Source organism: Wyeomyia smithii, chromosome 1, assembly GCF_029784165.1.
Source record: "Wyeomyia smithii strain HCP4-BCI-WySm-NY-G18 chromosome 1, ASM2978416v1, whole genome shotgun sequence".
Lineage (NCBI taxonomy): Eukaryota > Metazoa > Arthropoda > Insecta > Diptera > Culicidae > Wyeomyia > Wyeomyia smithii.
The window spans coordinates 161,076,478-161,099,710 of record NC_073694.1 but is presented as its reverse complement, the minus strand read 5'-3'; the positions used below and the strand labels follow the sequence as shown (position 1 = coordinate 161,099,710).

The following is a 23,233-nucleotide window of genomic DNA, read 5'->3' as shown; positions in this document are numbered from 1 at the left end:
CTGAACCTTTGGAACCCTAACTAAGAGTTATCGTAATAATGCCAATCAGGATGGGGATGGGTGCAATTATTCATGACGGTCTACTTCTTGCTAATACCAGGGCTAAAGGACAGCAGCGGACCCGAAAATGCACGCTCATTAATATTAATTGATGACAATCTGATCTTCAGCTCTTTTTTGTCTAACATTTTCCTCGGTATCCTCCAGACAGAGCACATCCTCTGTTTATCCAGGCAGCACAGTAGCAATGAATTGCTCCATTGATTCCTTCTCCACTCTAATACACCTTCGGAGAAAATTTCATTGCTAAAGGAAACGCTTCGAACTTCTGACAGGTTGCTTTTAGGGCTGTAAATAAGAGCATTTTTCACCACGCAGAGACAAGTGTAGCAACACCTTGCTGGCAATGACATTACCATTTTAGTGAAACAACGTAAATTTCATTAAATCGTTGTAGCTTGTAGAAGGTACGTACGCAGGATGAAATAAATCAATTACTGCGACAGCCGCGCCATCTGATCCTACGCTATCCAAAACATTGAACAATTTGCGACTGAATCGGGTGACAGCAACACGAAACTGCGAGGATCGATAAACGTATTTGTTCGCACTTGATGGACTATTACTGTTTGGAATGATAGCAATTATCAGTCTACATTTTGATGATTAAAGGGTAATTGAATGAGTGCATATATTGTTACGTTAATTTGACCGGTTCAATGTAAACGTAATTAGCAAGGCTAGAGTGCAGTGTTTCGTGAAACGTTTCAGCTCGAATGATGTTGATGGGCTAGTTTTAGTTTGATTATCGTTAATTTAGAAAAAGATTTACCTGTTGTAGCATTTTTAATGTATCTGACTGGAATTTGCAAATATCTAGACGACACTTATTGTAGCACTAACATTTTACACGTTAAAATTTCGTTATATTATTTCGGCTGGGCGTTTGAAACACATCTTTATTCACGAGCAAATCTAGTCTAACGATGTAGACAATGGGATCAAACAAAGCGAAGCATAAACGACGCACAGTATGTACTACTGAAACTTTCTATAGGAGATGATTTTTTTTTTATTTTAAAAATTCAAGCTAAGTTACACTGTTGCTACTGCACCAAAGGCCAGACACAAAAGCTTGTGGATAAAAACTCGGAAAACTTGATGCAACTAAAATAATTACCATCGAAGCGAGAGCAAGTGACTCTTTTTTGAAGAGTCACTGCCCACATTTCATATTCAGTGTATTCCTCCTCCTTCAACCAAGCGTCGTTTTAAGCAACAAAACCCTCTCATTAGGTAAAATTTTCGCCATCCGTCGCTAGATTTTTTTTTTGTGCTGAAGCGTCGAGCAAACACTATGAATATGCTTACCTTTTTTACAGTTTTAATATACATATTTCAATACCGAAAGAGTTTTGCCTGGACCACCTGAAGTATGTGAATGTACGGTCCGTTTTCCTGAGTCTTTCCCCCCAGGAGGATGTTTCAGTGTCAGTTGCGCTGCTAAAACGCTTGCCATTCATGGCCGTACGCACACGACAAGTTTTTGGGTGTGAATTTTCCTCAGAAACAAGAGTTCAAATTTGGTTATACCTTCTAGAATCGAGATATAAGCGATTCGAGTGATATTAAAAATTATACATGCATTGATGTCGAGTGTCACGAACAAGCCTGAAATACACTAGCCATCCTGGCCCATGATGTGAAATCTCAAACATGATACGAATCTGGGAGGGAGAGACCAGGGGGGGGGATCTATCTGTCAAACATCGTGTAATATGTTGGTTGGTATTGGCAACATGGCGTCTGTTTGTTTAGGTTTTTGTTCTTTTTGGTCAGGAAATTGATCGATGTGAAATATTATAGATTTGGTACGTTTTTTTATCAAAACTCGAAAAACCGCGGAAGACTTTTATGAATGATGCGTTGTGAAGTGATTTTTTTCCTTATTGTTTATAGTTACACACACCATGGACCAACAAACGTCATGGACCAGAGTTGATCTGCGATAGCGCACATATATATAAAATTTGACAGCAGTGAATCCCCTTTGGGAGAAACGAATACCGCACTTCAAATTGATCGACACAAACTTGCAATGACGCAAGAAAAATACAAGTTCGAAAAAATAACACAGTGCAAAAATTTTTTTGCCTTGGCTTCTATGCATGATTTTTTAATGAAGTTTGATGCGAATATAAATTTCGCAATTAAGAGGCAACAATGGCGCCATTTTGAATTTTTGAGAAATCGGACATTTTCGATGTTTTTTCGACGCCATTTTGTTTTAAAACCAAATATCAGAATTCTAAGAGTCCACATATTAGCATATTCTTATTCATCATCTAATATGACTACCACTTTTAGTAGTAGCGATAGTAGCGCATTACCATTGATGCTCATACAGTTATACCTCGATTATACACACCCTCGATTATACGCACCCTCGATTTTACGCACATTTTACCTCGATTTTACGCACACCTTTTTTAAACACATATTAAATTCGTATGTTTTCTTCATTAAATTGTGCGTAATGAAGGGTTATATATATTAGACATGGTTCACTAATAAGGGGCCGTCCATATAGACTGGGAAATATGCCGAAAACTGGGAGACAGTAACAAAAAGACCTCTTTTGCGCAACAGCGAAATTTTTCAAGGTTGTATACGTGTCTAACGCGTAAAATATTTGACGTCGTACGCACACAATCTCTTTTGGAGTAATTTAAAACTTTTACTTAACACGTGTACTGTTACAAGATAGAGGAGCTGTTTTCAATGCCTCCTTAGCATTAGTATGTGGGTAAAAATAAATGTGTAAGTCACACATATACTCTCTCTCACACACACACACTCACACATACACATATACGCACACATATACACACACATATACGTGGGGAATCGTTATATGGAAAAAACGAAACTTGATAGCAGAAAGCCAGAACCAAGTTTTTTTTGTTCTATTTGGAGCTCCAAACAATCCTTAATTTATCGGAAGTCGATTGGTTTAGTCTCCGCTTGGCGCATTGCATTTCAATTTTTTATATGGAGATTTGTATGGAAAAGCCAACTTTTTTGCATTTTCCATTCTAAATAGCTCAAAACGGCTCAAACCATAGGTTTCATGACTTCAAATGGTAGGTTTTTTGATGCCTAACAACTTGGCCGAAGACATCAAAGAGCTAGGGTGTCCCAAAAAAATACTGGAGCTGTTCAAAGTTGAGTATGTCGAAACTTATGTTGCAAATCATTTTTTCTGCCAACACTGTCAGTGTACCGGCGTTAGTCAGATTTCCATCAGAAGTAACCTCTGAAACTCGTTGTAGATTCTACCTATGCCTAGAATATTGACCTGAATTTGTTTGTTTGATCCAGCTTAGTGTATAACCTCGTTACGACAGGTTAATTCTGATGGAAATCCTACTGGCGCCGATACATTGCTAATGATGGCAGGAAACAAGATTTTCTGCATTTAAATCGTCATACTCAACTTTGAACAGCTATAGCTCTTCTTTGGGACATCCTAGCTCTTCAGTGCCTTCTGCAAAGTTGTTAGGCATCTAAAATAGTATACTTTTACATAAAGTAGTGCATTGTTAGATTATTTTCGAGCTCTCTACAAAGGTAAATGCAAAAAAGTGGCTTTTCCCATATAAATTTTCATACAAATTTGAAATGCAATGCGCCGAGCGGAGACAAAACCCAACAACTTCCGATAAGTTTGGGGTTGTTTGGGGCCCCAAAAGGAACCAAAAAAACTTGGTTCTGGAACATCGATCACTTTTCCCCACCCTAACGCACATACACACATATACGCACAACCACACACATACACACATATACGCATTGTTTTAAGTAATTCCTTTCAAGCATTTTGCATACGTTCTGGGTGAGTTTCCCACGGCACATTAGAGAATGTCTATTATTTACGTAACGCAAATAATTACCTTCTTCGTCCCCGCTCTATGTCACTCTCTTTTTTGGACCCTTAACTTTTTCTTCATATATCCTTGGACCCTTAATATTGTTTCTATGAGTTATCAAGATTTCCAACCCCCCTTTCGAACGTTACATACTAATTGGATGACACCTACATGTTTTCTTGCACATTTCCGATCACGGAAGATAATTTTGGGCTATAAAAAAAAATTTTGATTCCATTTTTGTCACAATTCGATTTTACGCACATTTCAAAAACGAGAATGTGCGTAAAATCGAGGTATACCTGTACATACTCGATATTATTTCGCTTTGTGAAATATACTAAAACTATGCCAAAACCAGTTTCGTAGAATCATCGTTTTGAGCTCAGTTTTTGTCCGATTCAAGATCTGTTTTTTTTTTAAAGATGGGTAAGAAGATGCTCATATGTGGACAAACTCTTTGAATTTTGATATTTTGTCTTAAAACAAAATGGCGTCGAAAAAACATCGAAAGTTTCCGATTTCCCAAAAATTCAAAATGGCGGCATTGTTGCCGCTTAAGTTGAAATATGTTCAAACTCGGGGAAATTTGGTTTTGCATCAAAATACACAAAAGAAATGTATATAAAAACCAAGGCAGAGGAAAAGTCATTTTTGTTGCACTGTGTAATCAAAACAGACGACACGTAAATTCGTTGTTTTTTGATAGCGTGTTCCTCTACCTTTCTGCTAAAACCATGATAAAATGTATAGTTAAAAATTGTTTCCGAACAAACAAGGGTTCATCTAACAAATGTTTTTTTTCCCGATACCCAAGTAGTAATATTATAGGGAGTATTTAAGAAGAAAAGGATGCTTGCAAATATATCTTATACGATTCATCAACGTAAATGACTTTAAAAAAATCCCAGCAAATTCCTAGCTCTGAAAAGTTATGTTGCAGGAAATAGTTTCAACTTCATTACGTGCATGGATTTCGTGGAATTAACTGATAACGTTGCTGATGTCACTGCAAAATTGCTTTCACGCAAAGAAGATGTTTATTAAGAAATTTCTCGAATTTGAAATGAAAACTAGTGCAAGCCGTAAATCCAGAAAGTGCAAAGTCGAAGTACGCTGACGTTATTGCTACTTTAAGGTTATGAATTTCAATATTACGAGTAACATTTTATTGTTCTGAGCTTTGTAATACAAAAATGGTAAACCTAAATACTTGTGTTGTTTGTGTTGAATATTTTTTCAAGCAACGGAATGCCCTTCAGTTATAATATAGCAATACTTATAAGCGAAAGATGCTTTATTCACCTGGATTAAATTGACAGTCGTTAACAGCTCCTTCTAATTCTTCTCAAGTATCCTACAGCTTTGCTTCCGTTTTTCCCTCCCGAGTAGGAGCTCAATTGCTTTTGTTGATAAACCGTGTTCAAGCTAAGTTTGCCGTAATTCGTACCAATCAACTGATTCGTATGCCGCCTTAGAATTTGCAAACCTGGTTGCTCGAAATTCAATATCCTGTTCTTCTGGTGGTTTAGAATGGTTTGATGAGTTGAACTGGAAAACGAAGGTTTTTATTCTGAATTATCAATTTTGAACTCTTTTTTGTTTTCTTTTCAGCGAACAAGGACTGTTTGTTATACGAAAAAGGGAACCTGATTTTAATGAGAAAATGTTTATTTTTGAATGAATTTATATATTCACGCGAACGGAAAAGATTGTTTGTGAAGAATCGACCCCGAACTTTTCTGACGATGTCCTCAATAAGGCTTAGCACAATATAACCTTATTTTGTAAATATCACGAAAAGAATGCGAATTATTTCAATCTGAGAGACGCACTGCAGTGACGTACTGATTACGGGTACGGTCTCTTTCTGCGTTAAAGTTAATTTAATTGTTGCGTACTTCATAATTTCCGCCAGTCATGCAGCTATCGCGTTTCAGAACAGCATTTGTGCAAAATTAATGTGCCTATCGGCATGATATTCGGACCAATGTTCTGGAAAATTGCCCACTTACCTTAGCAGTCAGACAAGAGCCGTGGTGGTTCGTGCTGTGTCAAGAACTAGTCACCATGCTGCTCGGTTCTGGGCTTTGTTTCGCTAATTTGTCTCATCACCCGCAGGTCTCCTTAGATCTGGTCAAGACATCGCGCACGCTACGCCTCTCTATTTCTGGCGCCGGGCAGGTAACAGGAGTTAAGCGATTCCACAAGGTTGTCGACTGGTATCCTCGCAACGTGAAGCCACCACAGCCTATTGACTTTCGCCAGGTGTCAAACGGGGTTCTCCTCAAGCACCGCGTGCAGCTCATGGTTCATGCTCTTTTGCCATTCTCCGTCGTTCGTCTGTACTCAACCGTGGAAAGTCCTCAGCTCCTTCCGTTCGACAACTCCAAGAGCTTTCAAGTCCTCCGGGAGAAGCATTGTTGTCTCCATTCCATAGAGGACTACCGGTCTTTTCAGGGCCTTGTAGAGCGTCAACTTCGTGATTCGATACGATCGAATGGTCTTCCGGAGTGAACAGTAGGTACGATATCAGCCTGGATGCGTCTCTGGATCTCTTTGCTGGTGTTTTTATCGGCAGTCATCAGTGACTTCAAATACATGAGCTCGTCGACCACCTCAAACTCATCGCCGTCTACAAAGACTTGAGTTGGAAATCTGATGTTGTTCTCCTTGGAGCTTCTCTTTCGCAGGTACTTCGTTTCGACGCTTTTACTCGCAGTTCGATTTGTTTGGTTTTGGTTTTTAGTCGGGCGTAGGTTTCTTCCGTCGACGAAAAGTTACGTGTTATGGTTCACCCTCTGCGCGATTACCTCCCTCGAGAGTATCCCCGAAACTCGTACGTAGCACATCACTTACGCTATGGTGGCCTCGATCAACCGTGTCAGTTTATCCGAAAATTCGTGCATAACCTGCCGTAGCTGAACTTGATTGGCTGTATCATAGACCGCTGTGAAGTCAATAAAGATGTGATGTACGGACACGTTGATTTCGCGACATTCCAGTAAAATATGTTGGAATGAAAAGATTTGGTCCTTGGTGGCGCGAGTTCTCATCTCATTAAACCCACTTGGTACTAGCCCACACACGTGGTTCGAGGTAATAGTCGACGGACCAGAGTATTTTGTAGGCGGCATTGATAAGCGAGATGGCGCGGTAGTTGCGGTACGCTAGCTTGTCGATGGGACAGACGACTCTCTCCATCCACTCGTTTGGCAGCTTTCCCTCCTCCCAAATCCTGGGAATGACTCTAAACCGTCTTTCTACCACGCTTGAAGAGCCTGCTCAGCAGCGCGTCTTTGCCGACGGCTTTGTTGTTCTTCAGCTTTCTGATCTCACAACAAACTTCAAGAACATGGGGGGCTGGTACTCGGTCATCTACTGCTGGTGCTTCTAGGTCATTTCAGTTCTGCTTCTGCTTGCTGTATTGCCATTAAGATGTCCATCGAAGTGTTCTTTCTACCTGTCGACTACCTCACTGGCATCCGGTCCCATTCGCGTCATTGCACATGTAGGCTTGTGGCACATAGCCTCTGCGAGACTGGCAAAACATCTCATAGAATTTTCGTGTATCGCTGGTACGGAGTAGCTGCTCGAGCCCCTCATGTTCCCAATTCTCTTGATGGTCCTTTTTTCGTATGATCAAGATCAAGATTCAAGCTCGTCTTTAAAGAACGGCTCAAGAACTAAGCCGGCCCATAAACTACACCTAACTGTTGTTTTTCTCGATGTGTCAATGTCCAACAAAGAAAGTTTGGTGCAATATTTGCTAACAACACTTCTAATTGTGGTTTCAGTAAGTCGATTATGGCACCAATAAAATGGCTGTAACACGACTCTTGATTATAGATATCTATGCTTTGCAATCATTGTTATTTCTCGTTGTCTTTTCGTTATTTTGTTTTCGTTCGTTGTCTTTCTATGATGAAATGGCATCGTTTATTGATCAATTTTGACTTTGACAGATGATACTTGGACGCAATTACACACCAGTGCCGCCAACTCGAAGAAAAAATCACCCTTCAGTCCGTCAGCTTCTACTAACGTGTTTTTCATACAGAACACATTATAAAATTATGTTGTTTTTATAAGCCACAGTGGTTAAAATGATCATAAAATCGACCGAAGCAGATAGGAGATAAAGCATGAATAAATGCCCAATCTCTAGGTGTCTTCTAGCTTACAAAGACACTGATATTTCGTCGTTGTTATATTCCTTGAAACTGAAGGTCATCATTTTGAGGTTCTGAATGTCGTTAAACAGCAATTTTCGGTTTTAAATCACCATCCCGGTTAAAAAATATTGGAGCTTTGTTTTTAAGGTTTTCATATTTATGTATAGATTAAGAAATTGTAGGCTGCCATCTTAGATTCAACAATGGCTTCGAAAATCAACGCTTGGCTTGACTGAGGGTCAGGAAATACTTAAATTCTACCTCGATTTTTTCATCAATTATGATCCGCTTTCCTCTGATGAGTTTACCTACTCCCCTTTCAATATCTCTGAAACTACTTTCTTTGTATAAGAAATATGTAATCCAAGATTGGATTCAATCAGTTCAGCAATTCCATACATCAACAACTAAACAGAGAAATGTAGACTTTGACAAACAGATTTCGAGCACTCTCTATATATTTTATCAAGTAGCTCGTAGAATTCTTCCTTTACGTTTCCGGTTAGTCGTTTATCAATGCGTAAACGTCGATCAGATTGTAATTAAATATGTATTTCCTTACTAAAGTCGCAAGCTTAGTCTATTGACCAAGCGATATTGGGTGTAGCTGGTAAGACACTTCATTAGTCAGTGGCCCGCTTCGAATCAGACACTGTCGTACATATGTCAGAAACAAATCCTAAGGCTTTGTCTTACTTTTCACAGTGAATGGTTATGTGGGCTTTTACCAATAATTAATAAGACCCCTTCCAGGCGAGAAGCCGGCACATGGCTATGTTGCCGGTCGTAATGTATGAATATGCAATGAATGCACAGAGTGCATGAGCAATTTTCTTCGCACGAAAATGGTGGCGGCGGATTTTCGGTAACCGGTAATTGCGATCCGGGGTGAATATAACTAATAAAAAAGCTACCTTACGGTTAAGTATTGCCGCAGGTGAAACATGGAAGGTATAATAACAAAAAACGAAAAGTGTAGAGTAGAGATTGAGTTTGAACTTTAGTTAGTTACGAAGTTGCTATAATTTTGATGGATGATTACTTTCAGCTTGAATGATGTTGCATGCCATCTAGCGTAGATTTTTAGTTAGAGGTTTGGTTCAAAGTTATATTCCACAATTTGATACACTACAGAAGGGTGCTGACTTCTAGTTTAGTTGCTGTCTACTGGCTGAACTATGACGATTTTCTACGAAGGGAAAATATATTTCCATCGGACGAATTCGATCCACTGAAGTGAAAAAAACATCATTCTCTTGCTATGCTTTCATCTTCAGGTCCAGAAAATCTAGTCTTATAGATAAGAAAAGAAGACACTCTAGTATTTGACTTGACTATAACGAATAAATTAACTTTCCAGATGAAATCACCTTACGAAATCTGACTGTTCAACCATTTGCTCTCTCCGTCAAAACTAGACTTGGATCGAAAAAAGCACGTAATTTGCTTGAGTTTACTCTTTGCTGCTTCTCTCTGTGGTGCACCAGGAGCATCGCATGTGCATTATGTGTTTATTTTCTACCCTATTATCTCTTCAGCACGATCAGCAGTAAATTTGGTTCCGTTGACTTTTCTAAGCTTTCGCGCTTCGCTTCCTCCAATGCTAACTGCTTCATGTTCGACCGACTGTGCAGCGTTTGTTTCCGTTTCCTCCTGCCTGGCTGGTGCTCGAGATTGTGCAGGAGGGAGCTGGGAACAGAAAATATCCAACGTAAGCAAATCCACTAAATTAACTTTCACTTTTCTTTCTTGGTTCACCTCGCTGCCGGTCGCCCTGACCGCACCATCATTCACCGAAACTGCATGTAAACAACGGAAATTCAATTAAACGTCCGGCACACGACGTTCGCTCTGTTAATAAATTGCGCTGACGTTGGCGACTACGACGACGACTACACCATGCGGATGATGATGATGATGATGATGGCGTCCATCGTGCAACTGCGCTGGGGCGTGGGTTAATGTAAACGATGTACAACGTCTTGATACCGCTCTGCCGCACCAGGTGGAACCTCTACCAGACCGACCAAAGGTTGGCGAGCGGAACATAAGGCGGCCAGGACGCTGGGAATCATCATGGGAGTGTTTCTACTCTGCTGGTTGCCGTTCTTCTTGTGGTGAGTATAAACAGACAAATTGTCGGTTGTGGATTGGGGTAATGCGGGGCAAACGTTTACATCGTACTGTTTTCGCGACTAAATTATTGATTAATTCATAAACACCAAAATATGTAAATTTTTTTCATCTAATATTAATTCAATTTCAAATGAATTGAAAATCGACAACGTTAATTTTTGGGCGCGTTATTTAGGATGTCAAAAATTTCAAAAATCAAATCTCTTCTTATAATTTGACCAAATAATCGGTTGTTTCGCGTTTCTCAGATATATCAACAATATTTTAAAACTTATTATCAAAATCACTGGTAAAAAGTTATTTTTTGGAAAGCTTTCAGTACGTTTTTTTTGGGTAGCTGGACTCTCTGCTTCCGGAAATCAGTTTTTCTCTCCTAATGAATGTTTTCGAGACACAAAAAGTAAAATGTTACTTCTGTTTAGTATACAAATTTCAACAACGTTTTACAGACGATAACGTAATTGCCATTGAAAATTGAGCCTGCGGTTGCAGATAACTTTTAAACACACAAGTAGACACTTTGTAAAAAGACTTATGTATTTTACCATGCCATTATTTAAAACTATTTTGCAGCTTAGAAACATTTGATTGCATACCAAAACTGTCTAAGTACGCACTGTAGAAAATTAATATTTAATAACCTAAAAGTAAGTAAATTGGTAAAAACCAGTTTAACAAAATTATTTTAAATTAAACACCAAATTTCAAATACCCCAAGAACATGTTATATTATTCCTTCAGTTTCTGTGTAGAAACCTATTGCTATTGTAATGTTTTTTTCTAATGAAAATATCAGGATGAAAAACTACTTTTTCTTGGAAGTTACTACTAACTTTTAAGTCGTTGAGAACCTTCTGTCGAGTACAGAATACGTTTCCACATCACTCGTCCTTGGGCTAGTCTCTTCCAACTAATCTTAACCACCACCGATCAGGCGTCCTTATCTGCACCACACATCCAACGAGAACCGGTGTCTACCATGGAGTCGCCGACCTCTGTCAGGTTTTCTACAGAATATTATATTTACTGGTAGCTCCTCCGACATTCGTACTACGCGGGCAGCTCACTGTAGCCTGCCGTGTTTCATCAGCTCGATGATACTGAGTTTTCCTGCCAAGTATTGAATGTAGGATCCTACGTTCGAAGACTCCAAATGCTCGCCGGTCTGACTCCTTCATCGACCAACGCTCATAACCGCTGAGCACCGCCGGAACCATCAGCGCCCTGTCGAGCACAAATTTATTGCGGACATGCTTGCTGCGGAATCTCGGTTGGCTACGTAACCCCAAAAATGCCCGTTTGCGACTGCTATCCGTCACTTTACGTCGCGGCTAACATCGTTGTCACACGTTACTAGAGTACCCGAGTTCGTCTATCTATCACAATCTTAGTACCAAGACTAGACGAACTTCCACGCTGCTTCAGACCACGAACGAGTCCGAAATTAAGCCCGTTATCCTGACGCATGATGAAAAACCGTCAAAGGTGGCACGAATCAGCTAAAGCAGTTTTGTTGGCCAACCGTATTCAAGCAGAATCTGCTATAATTCGTTGCACTTAACTCAATCGTATGCTGTCGTGAAGTCTATAAACAGATGGTGAGTCTGCAAGTTTACTTCTCTGAACTTGTCAAGAATTTGACGCTAGATGAACATTTGGTCCGTTGTAGATCGCCCTTCCCGGAAACCGCATTGGTACTCTCCGACAAAGGCTTTCTGCAACGGCCTCAGTCTAAAGCAATCCTGCAACGGCCTCAGACAAAGGCTTCTTGCAACGATCTCGGTCTATTGAACAGGATGCGAGAGAGAATTTTGTAAGCAGTAGGGGTGTTATGCCTCGATAAATACTGCAATGAGCTCGCCCATCAAGTCTGCTGGCAGTTCATCTTCGGGCCAAACTTTCAAGATGAGCCGATGGATTGCACGTAACAGCCGCTCACTCCCGGCTTCAAACGTCCCGCTGTGAGGCCGTCCTTTCCAGCTGCTTTGTGGTTTTTAAACTCTTTACAAGCTTCCCTAAACTCTTCAAAGCCTAGCGGATCCACGGCTTGTCCATCCTCCTCAATTTCTCTCCTGTTTCTGTCGACGGCTTTATCCTCTTTGTCGTTCAGTAACACCTCGAAGCGTATGGCCACCTGCCTCTCATCGGTTATCAGGTTCCCATTCTTGTCGTTGCACATGACAGGGTTTGGCACCGTCTGGTTACTGATTTCGTTTACTACTTCATAGAAACTTGTCGCATCGTGCATGGAGAAACCAGCCTCCACCTCCGTAAAAAATCGTTCGCAGTGCTCACGTTCCTTGCATTGATGGAGTCTCTTTTCGACCGCTCTAACCTTTCGCGCTTCTGGTGAGTCACATGATTTGCTATAACCATCGTGCGAGCACCCGTCACCACATCGAACCACATATGGCGGTCGTGCCTACCACCTGTCGCGCTGCATTGCTGATCGTAACGCGGGAGTGCCTGCACTCTTCGTTCAGGTCTTCAACCGGTTCACCAATCCGCGCAGCAACTCCGTCAGCTGACAACCTCTGGATGTCCCACCGTATCCTCCTTGAAGTGCTCGTCTTGTATACGTTGGCCAGCCGGGCGCAAATTGTTCCTATCATGAGATGGTGGTGTGAGTCGACGTTTGGGACTCGGAAGGACCGCACATTGATGACATCTAAGAATTGCTGAACCTCAACCAAATATGGTTGGTTTGAGAGCAGGCTTTGCCATTGGGGTGTTGACATGTGTGTTTCCGGATATCTTCCGTCCGACCTGTGCGTTTGCGTCCCCGATGACGATCTTGATATCATGTTTTGGGCACTCTACCTTTGTCTTATCGAGGAGCTCGTAGAACTCCTCCTTCACCCAATGAGAGTTCATCGTTTGTCGGTGCGTATACACAGGCTTCATTCCCATGATTTTTGCTCAAATTTCCTTTTCTACCTGTCAAACGCCTGGAAGAACTAGATTTTCTGTCTCACAAAGTGAGCAATTAACAAAAAAAAAAAAAAAAAAAAACAACAAAACATGTAGGTTTACATTGAAGCCACATTCTAATAGATTTTGAAATTAATATTATAAGAAGGTTCTGAATTTACCATAGGTACGTATTCTGTAGAACGTTCGATTTTACACTGTTTTTGTCGCACCCCAGTTCGATAAGAACTGTAACACAATTCTCAGATGTTCACTGGCATTTTATTTCACTATTGTGCGTGTGTGAATGAGCTATTTACAACAGTTTTACTGGGCCAATGCTTTGTTAAATTAAGAGCGTTTTATTTGATTTTGAACAACCTCAAGTTTCTTAAGTCACATAAATATGTAAAATTTGAATTAAATCGTAAATGTTTGTTCGAAATTATGCGTACAGTCCCCCCACGATTATGGATCACTTAAGAAGATGTATGAATTCAAAAAATCATTTCTGACCAATTTTATTGTTTGTTAGTAATCTCTAAATGTTTTCAGTCACAGAAATATGTAATCTTTCACTTCATTGAGTATTTGTTTCCATATTTTATGAATATTTCTCACAAAGTTTATTTATTTCATAACTCACCAAATACACAATTATGGATCACTTTTGAGAGCGGCTCTAATTATGAGACAATTCGCATCATATTATGGATCAGCATAATAAAAACAGCTTTTTGCAACGAATTTATTCAATAAACCTCATTCAAATTATGTAATTTGAAGAAATACCATATTTCAAATCGTATTAAAGATCCCGCATGGCCTGGCCACATTTTATGTGGCATTTGAGGTTGCAGTTAGATCGAAAGTCCAGGTCTGTCGCTTCCGAAAATAGCAATGGAGCATTGTATACGGTACATCATAACAGTTTCCCGCTTTACGTAGCTTTCCTGTCCCTCGTGCCTAGGAGATAATATTTTTCAAAGGCACAGCACTGTTTAGCTTCCGTTTAGAGCTCAATAGAAGTTGAGAGGGTGTTGTAATAGGTGAAAATCACATTTGAATCGGAGTGATCCATATTTATAGAGAACTATCTTGTGTCGATCCTTATTATGGAACACTTAGAAAATAAATAGTTTTTACAGAAAATTCGTTATCAACCATCAACATTTCGATGAATCGTGAAGAACTTACCTTGATGTTTGTGTATGAGTTATTTTTTGCACGAGAATTAGCGATAATATCACATATGAACCTTATGAATGATGAGCGTGCTACTTACGCTGATTGAGAAAAACGACAAATATTTTGATAGATTCTGGAAGACAATATTTCACGCTTATGAAAAACACATCAATCTAGGAATAAAAACGATGTTTTCTGTGTTCAAAGCTAGCAAATGTGGCATGTTTTACTTCAAAAATGTTACATGCCTTCGAACCGTTAGTTTAACTGAGTTGAATAACTTGAGACACAAAAGTGATCCGTAATTGTGGGAGTTCCATAATTGTGGGGGGAGTGTATATTAAGATTATTTTATCAAGAAACACGTATTATTAGATGCGTAATTAATTCCTCACTGATTCTTTTCTTTTAATAGTTTACTTTAGTTTTACTTTTACAGCCACAGACCGATTATCGATCCATTGCCGAATCCAGAATACGTCGCCATATCACTCGGTCTTGGGCTGCTATCCTCCAATCTCCCCTAACACCTATTTCGCGGGCATCCTCGTTGACAGCAAACATCCAACGGGTGCGAGGCCTACCTCGAAGTCGACGGCCTCTATCGGGATTTCTGTTAAATATAGTCTTCGCTGGTCGTTCTTCCGGCATTCTAGCTACATGCCCAGCTCACTGCAACCTGCCGTGTTTTATCCGCTTAACTGTATCCGCCGATTTGTACACCTGGTACACTTCATGGTTCATGCGTCTGCGCCAAACATCCTACGCTCAAAAACGCCAAGAGCTCGCCGATCGGCCTCTTCCAACGTCCATGCTTCATGGCCGGAGAGGGCCACGGGAAGAATTATTGTTTTGTAGAGTGCAAGTTAAGTACGGGTTTGCAGACTACGGGACCTCAGCTGGCTACGCAATCCGTAGAAGGCCCTGCTTGCAGCTGCTTTCCGCCTTTTTATCTCATGGCCAACCTGGTTGTCACATGTCACTAGTGTACCCAGGTAAATAAATTCGTCAACTACTTCAAAAGTCTCACACCACCTCATCACCAATATCCGTCGGACTACCACGCTCTCTACCAGCCACCATGTATTTCGTTTTGGTAGAGTTAATGATGAACCCTACTTTCGCAGCTTCTCTCCTGAGAGGTCCAAAGGCCTCTTCCAAAGCTCTACGGTTGATACCAATGATGTCGATATCGTCCGCAAAACCGAGAAGCATGTGAGACTTCGTAATGATGGTGCCGCTTCTTTGCACGCCGGCCTCCGGTATGGTTCCCTCCAATGCGATGTTGAACAATAAGTTTGACAGCCCGTCTCTCTGCTTCAAACCATCTAACGTCACGAAAGAATCCGATATCTCACCAGCTATCCTGGTGCATGATGTAGAGCATTTCAGGGTGGCACGTATCAGCCTAACTAGTATTGTTGGGAAACGATGTTCGACCATAATTCGCCATAACTCATTTCTCTTAACTGCCTTGAAGTCAACGAACAGATGGTGAGTCTGCAGGCTAAAATCTCGAAATTTATCGAGGATCTGACGCAGGGTAAACATTTGGTCCGTAGTGGAGCGTCCCCTGCGAAAACCACATTAGTAATCACCAACAAAGGTCTCCGACAACGGCCTCAGTCTACGGAACAGAATACGGGAGAGAATTTTGTAAACGGTGTTGAGAAGGGTTATGCCCCGATAATTACTACAGTCCAGGCGGAGGCTTTTTTTGTGGATCGGACATATGAGACCCTCCTACCAGTCCGAGGGCAATTCTTCATCGGACCACACCCTCAGCATGACCCGGTGCAAAGCACGGTACAGCTGTTCGCTCCCGACTTTGAAGAGTTCGGCTGGAATGCCGTCCTTACCAGCTGCCTTGCAGTTCATCAGCTCTTTCACTGCTTTCTTAACCTCGTTCATGGATGGTGGGTCCACAGCTTTGCCATCATCTTCAATCACCATCCTGCTCCTTTCGACTACGCTGTTTTCTTCACCATTCAACAGCACACTAAAGTGATCCTTCCAACGCCTGGCCACCTCCATTCTATCGGTAATCAGGTTCCTCTCCCTATCGTTGCACATGACAGGGGCTGACACGTTCCGGTTTCTGATTCCATTTATCTTCTTGTAGAAGCTTCTCCCATCGTGTCTAGAGAAGCAACCTTCCGCCCCCGCAAGAATCCGCTTCCAATGCTGTCGTTTCTTCCGGCGATGGAGTCTTTTTTTCTGCAGCTCTAGCTTCCCGGTATCTTCCAACGCTCTGACGAGTCACAGCCGTGGCTAACATGTGAACTCTGGCGCGGTTCTTTTCATCCGTCGCTCGCTGGCACTCAGCGTCAAACTACTCATTGGACGTGGCTGTCGCAGATGTACCCAACACTTCTCCCGCTGTGGTGCGATTGCACTGGGGATATGCCTCCACTGTTCATTCAGGCTACCTTCAACTTGATCCTCGATCCACTCATCAACCTTCCGCAGGTACTCTGTAGCCACTTCTTCAGTTGATAGCCGCTGGATGTTCAACTGTATCCTTCTTGTCTTCCTAGATTTTAACACCTTGGACAACCGGGCGCGAATCTTGAAAACTACGAGATAATGATCCGAGTCAACGTTTGGTCCTCTAAACGACCTCACGTCTGTAACGTCTGAAAAGTGTCTACCATCAGAACATGGTCGATCTGGGAGCAGGCCTCTCCATTTGAGTGTCTCCAGGTGTGTTTTCGTATATTCCGGCGTGCAAAATAAGTGCTACAGATAGCCATACCTCTGGCTGTAGTGAAATTGACAAGCCTCAGGCCGTTGTCGTTCGTAGTAGAGTGGAGGCTTTCTCTACCAATCACGGGGCGGAAGAAGTTCTCCTGCCCGACCTGCGCATTTGCATCCCCGATGACGATTTTGATGTCGTGTCCTAGGCACTCATTATACTTTTTTCCAGGAGCTCATAGAACTTCTCCTTCCCTTCATCGGGTTTATCGTTGGTCGATGCGTACATATTCATCAGGCTGTAGTTGAAAAATTTGCCCTTAATTATAACCCTTTCTGCTTTCACGCCGCCACTGTAGTAGATGTGGTACATGAATGAAGTGCCCGCAATAGGATTTACTGCCCGGAATTCGTTTTCTCCCGTTTTCAGCCACCTTATCTCCTGCATGGCAGCAACCTCGACATTCACCTTTTGCAGCTCTCTAGCCAGGATATCCGCACGTGCCGGTTCGAGTAGAGTCCTCACATTCCAAGTACCGAGTTTCCAATAATCGTTGTCCTTTTTCGTACGCCTAATTCCATGCCGATCATTCCATTCCGTATTTATATTTGGATTGTTCGAAGTATTTTACCTTCGGTATACTGCCTTACTAGGGCTGCGATACCTAGTCTCGCGATGGGGCTGCCGTCTTAGATATAGCTGGCGAGGCACCGCGTTTCGTAATTCAGCCGCTCGCTCCGGGTCAGACGCTGTTGTACGCCGACACCTAACATGAGGATACAGCCGCGTCTTTTAATAGATATACAACTTTATTTTGAAAAAGGATACAATCGCTTGGAAATGGCTCGGAGGGTAGCCTATAAAACCGAAGCAAGCTGTTCCTGTGTTTTGCATGGATCCTCATCGAATAATCTCTCCAATTTAGCGTTTGAAGGCTTTTGGCCTTACTTTCACGGAAGGTAGACCGTCTTTTAAGAGTCGAAACCAATCACGACACATTGTTCAATTTAAAGCAGCATTTCCTTAAATAAGCGATACGCTTCAGCCGCCGCTGTCTCTGAATGAAATGAGAAAAATTACACTTCCCTCAAACGACGATTTTTCGGCACAATACCTGAAGTAAGTATAAACTATATAAACTTCAAAAAGTAAAAACAAAAGGCCGTAGAGCTCAAACTGTGAATTTTGTGTGCCCTCAGCCTGCTCGGATGTGCACCTGGGTCATGCATGCTGCAGCAGTATTGCTAATAAAATTCAATGATGAACCGTTCGTCAGACATTCAACCAGTTTGGGGTGAATAACTTTTTCTACATGCATCGTAGCGGCTTACGGTCTCCAGAAAAAATTTTCCCAGAGAAGTTTCCTGTTAATATCATATATCGAAATATATTTAGAAGTCAACTGGACATCTCTAGAGAATAAGTTTTGAAAAAGTGGATTTTTCCATATAAAACCGTATGAAAACTTTGAAAATCGGGTGCCCTTTACCAGACATAGTTGACATGACTTTTGAACATAAGCTTGTTGTTAACCATAACCCAAAAGAGATTCAAAGATCGCTTTGAGATAGATGAGCAGTTACTAAATTTAACCACCGCCTATTGCTCTGATTTACGGTTTTTTACAACCGTGGCCTCCGTCTTAAGGTGCGCTAACTCCAGTTTCCTGGAGTGCATCCAGCCTTCGACCTAGCATATGTAGAGCGCGTCTGTCAGCTCGAGCTCTCCGGTCAACGCGCCGCAGACCTCCAGCGTTATGTCGTCCGCTAGGCCGACGATCACACCCCTACAGGGAACTTTAGGTTCAACACTCCGTCATGAATGACATTCCACAACACCGGGCCCAGGATGAAATCTTGTGGTACACCAGTGATAATTGGAACGCGCTTCTGACCCTCCTCCATGTTGTAAACTAGTACTCGACTCCGGAAGTAACTTTCCAAAATCCCGTACAACGACACCGGAGCACGGACGCTTCTAAGAGCTAGCGCTATGAAGTCCCAGCTGGCGCTCATTGAATGCATTCTTCACGTCAAGTGTGATGATTGCGCAATGGTAAATGCCCCTTCATTTGCGCTGGACTGCCAGCTCTGCCGTCCTGGTGACGAAGAGAATAGCATCCTGCGTGGACCAACCTTTCCGGAAGCCAAACTGGTTACTTGCCAAATCGCTTACTTTCTATGTGTACTTCACCAATGTATTGAGGATAATCCACCCAAGCACCTTACCGGCAGTTGCCAGCAGACAGATGGATCTGTATGCCGATGGACCCCCGGCGATTTCCCAACATTCGGCAATAGAAACAATTTCTGTCGTTTTCACCTCTGTGGGCAGTCATCCAGGCACTTCTGTATGACTACCCGGAACAACCCGGGCCACTTCAATGGCCGTCTTGATGTAGTGCCTCGTTCACCTTTGAGGAGTCCTCAGCCTCGACAGGGCTAACGTCGTTCACGGTTTACAGGCAGGTTGACAGACCATCCTTGGTCTTTGTCTGAGATTGATGGCGCATGGCTTAATTCGTGGATAACCACAAAAGATTAACACTTTATTCGTAAAGGTATTCAATCTTTAACAGAAATATGGGAAAAGTTGTAGCTTGCGTAAGACAATACTTTGAATAATTAACAGGTAGTTATATTTTTAAATGAAGATGTGTTAAAAAAACAGCCAGTACTCAATTGCGCACCTAATATTTTTGAAGCTATAATATAATTCAAAAGAAACTGAGAAAAGTGATTATTCACCATTTATTCTAGACTAGCAGCTACCTAGAATTTAAAATTGAATCAGTTTTTTGATAAACAGTTTTTGAATTTAGACTCAACTATGAGGAAATCCTTGAATGAATAATTTTTAATTTTCTACAACATTTTCATCGAGTAGAATTTAATTTCACCCATAGTTTTTAGAGGTGCTCTACCGATAATTGTGCTCCAACAACGTTTAACATTATTTCCGAATGACTTAAAGCTTTTTTTTGAAAAAAAAAAAGAATGAAGAGATTTTTTACAGAAAATTCATGGTGCAATCCATGAAGATGATTAACCATAATCGAGTTTCGTAACCTATTGCAAGCAATACATGAACATAAGACTATCTGTCGTGATTCTGCGTTCACTTGCTCAACTTTTTTATAGTTTTAATGTTTGTCATAGCAAATTCGACAAATATCAAAATATACCTGTGTTATTGAATTGTTCTTTTTAACTCCACCGAAACACAAACAATCATGCTACGAATCACCATTACACGAGAGTATTTAGATTCAGACACTTCCAATCTTTTCCAAATTTTCGAATAGGTAGGTAGACCATAATCCCCAAAATTATGAAAATTAATTAATTTCAAAGCAGTTTATAAGTTGACATCACTTGATTAAAATCCTTTGTGTTTATATTGAATCAGCTGACTGAATAGTCTATCAAACAGGGCCAGGCTATCGACATCATATCCGATATAAAACCGCGTTACCAAATTATATAGTGGTACCACTGACATTGTGGTACCACTGACGTTGGGGTACCACTGACACAGCAAGACACGACAAAATTTGACAGTAATGACAATCATTATTGTGATAATTTTGGTATCACCATTTACACGGTAATATATCTAAATGTTTGAACTGCACTGTGGTCGAGAAAATCATGGTTTTCAAGTTGTTTATTGAACAAATGACGCCATATTGCGTTAAGATTTTGGATACGGGATACTCATTAAACGTCAGACCCCTGCTGTCAAATTAATCCAGTATTGCCAGATTACTTCGCTCGTCCAAGTCAAAAGTGCCAATGCGAATCTCTGAATATAAATCATATAAATGCTTGATACGGAACCAATCAATTATCTTTCAATTATATTCCTCTCATCCTAAACAGTAATTTATTTCGAAACTCTTCAATACGATTCAATGGTTACGAAATTCTGTCCGCTAACCTATTTTACCCCAAGCGTGGCGCTCGCACTGGCTATCAATGTCGTATGTAGATTTCAATGCAGCTATTGGCAGAAATCAGTTGCCGGAAACTCGATTAGTGTCTGCGGAAAACCATTTACTCTGTGGAATCACGTTCACCGCTGGTGAACGCTTCTTTTTTGCACTTTGGCGAGAATCAATCAGTCAATCAGTCAATTTTTCCATCACACCTAATCGTTCGGACTGAGTGGAGCTATAAAAAAAAAAGGTTACTGGCACCTTTACGCGCTGCTGGTGATGATGGCGAATGATTCTGTTGTGTTTTTCTTTCTTTCTATTTATTCGTTGATTTAGGTTGTTTCATCAAATTTTGTAGCGAAATTTACTACCCCGACGATTAAAGTGGATTTTTGAAGAATTCATTTTTCACAGCGTTATCACAACTGCTTTGCAACCGAACGCGACATGACAGAGCATATCGTCACGGTTTCGCAACTCCTCCGCTGTCACGGCTCTTGTTCCGTAACGAGAAGGAATGGTAATTGAATTTGTTCTCTAACTGGATACGATAAATTCGAGTTAACAGTCTTATCGATGGCTGGAAGTAATAAAAAAAGCGAAAGATTCACAGCACGTGGTGATTGCACGTTTTATCGCGCTGATGCTGTTAGAAATCAATACCAGACGGTTGACGGTTTTTTTAGCAGAACTGTATCTATGAAGGATGAAAGCGTTGCAATGCGGAGAAACTGTTTATTGAACATTTCCAGGCAAACCGCTTGAGCGCAACTGCTTACGACTCAATTGAAGTGATCTTTAGTTTTGTTACTCATTCATGGAGCATTAAAAAGGGTAAACTGGATTGCAACATTTGTACGCAACGTTTTGAACAAAGTTCCATACGAACATTCGTTGGTCGAGCTATCTTTAAAACAACTATGAGTATTCAATACTCTGTTTATAGTCAGAGCATTGAACTTTTCCAAATAGTCAAAAAGTGCAGGGCCCCTTCGCGAAATATCAGTTTAATCGAACTTCAGGAAGTCGTTCTTCAAAGCTGTCAAGTTTTCATTTATTCCCTAGCTTGTATTGAAATACACGAGAACATTCGGATCCTTAATCGTAGCAGAACAAGAGAGTGGGGGAGAACATTATGATTTATGAATTTCAGAAAAATAACATTTCAGCGCGACATATCGAATAGGGTAATGGGGGTATTTTGGCCAGCTTTGGGAAGTGTTCGCTTAGTTCATTAAAAACAAACACAATTTTTCAACATAAATATCGACTCTATTATACCATTGTTAAAAACTAAGTGTCTATTTTATTATACACCGTTCAACAATGCAATATATTGAAAAATATCCTAGAAATATCAAAATTTCTACGAAGTACTAAAAACAGATTTTGGTCCACCAAATTTTTACTTTAGCCCACCTTTATATCTAGAGACGTGTATGGAAATACTTCGGACTAATTATATTTAAGATCATCATCGGTATTTTTAGAGCAAAAATAGTGGGTTTGAGGATAACATCCTTCTGCTCTGAGTTTTTGCAAATTTTAGGCATTTAAAAATGAAATGATTTGGATTATGGCGCTTTGACAGGCATTCTCATATTTTATATCGTTAAATGTGATAAATTAAGAATTAATTACCTGTAAATTGTCACAAGCTGCTTCTTTGTTCACGTGCAACGGCTGAACGGTGAACAAAGAGATGTCAAAACTTGGCATGGCCAAAACATGTTCACTCCAGAAAGAGGGAAACATATTTCGGCTAGCGTTTAACTACTTTTTCAACTTTTTCCAACATGTTAGAGTATACAAACTGTTTCTATGACATTTTATTGATGTTACTACAACAACGAATTGTTTCAAAAGCATACATATTATTTACAATAGCTTCCGGACGTTGACTTGTATATTACCACTTCCTCTTGACTTTGGGTTGACTCAGCCATGACTTTGAATGTGTATGAACTAATTTCAAAATAACACTACCTAGAGTCAGTTTTTCGCCGAAAATTTTAGTGTAGTATGATTCTTAGATGTGTTATTCGATGTTGCATGCAAAGTTTTCTAATATTTATTGAAATTATCAGATAAAATGCGTAAAATGTCACCGGGTGGGCCAAAATATGCATGTGGGCCAAAATACCCCCGTTACCCTATATCATTTATCTAATACGAACTGTTACCCCATTAAATGTGAGGTTTTGCTTTACATACGGAGCAAAATTTTCAAATTCAAGTATTTCTACTGAAAGCGAGGTTCTCA

At 40.7% G+C, this 23,233-nt stretch overlaps 2 protein-coding genes across 11 annotated transcripts in view; one reads left to right on the top strand and one right to left on the bottom strand.

Annotated features, from left to right (window-relative positions):
* Positions 1–23,233, bottom strand: part of LOC129733813 (octopamine receptor beta-2R) — a 525,686-nt gene that overhangs the window by 183,279 nt on the left and 319,174 nt on the right. Inside the window, exon 9 of one of the 2 annotated variants that reach the window (XR_008729725.1) lies at positions 5,332–5,480. The exons of the other annotated variant lie outside the window; for it this stretch is intronic. The gene's annotated coding sequence lies outside the window, so the exon portion shown is untranslated. Of the gene's footprint in view, positions 1–5,331; positions 5,481–23,233 lie in introns of those variants that run through there. 2 annotated transcript variants of the gene reach the window in all.
* LOC129733219 (octopamine receptor beta-3R-like) overlaps positions 1–23,233 on the top strand; it is a 325,956-nt gene that overhangs the window by 275,370 nt on the left and 27,353 nt on the right. For all 9 annotated transcript variants that reach the window (XM_055695222.1, XM_055695231.1, XM_055695100.1 and 6 more), the window contains one exon: positions 10,110–10,221. In XM_055695222.1, coding sequence (XP_055551197.1) covers positions 10,110–10,221 — 112 coding nt within the window. The remainder of the gene's footprint in view (positions 1–10,109; positions 10,222–23,233) is intronic.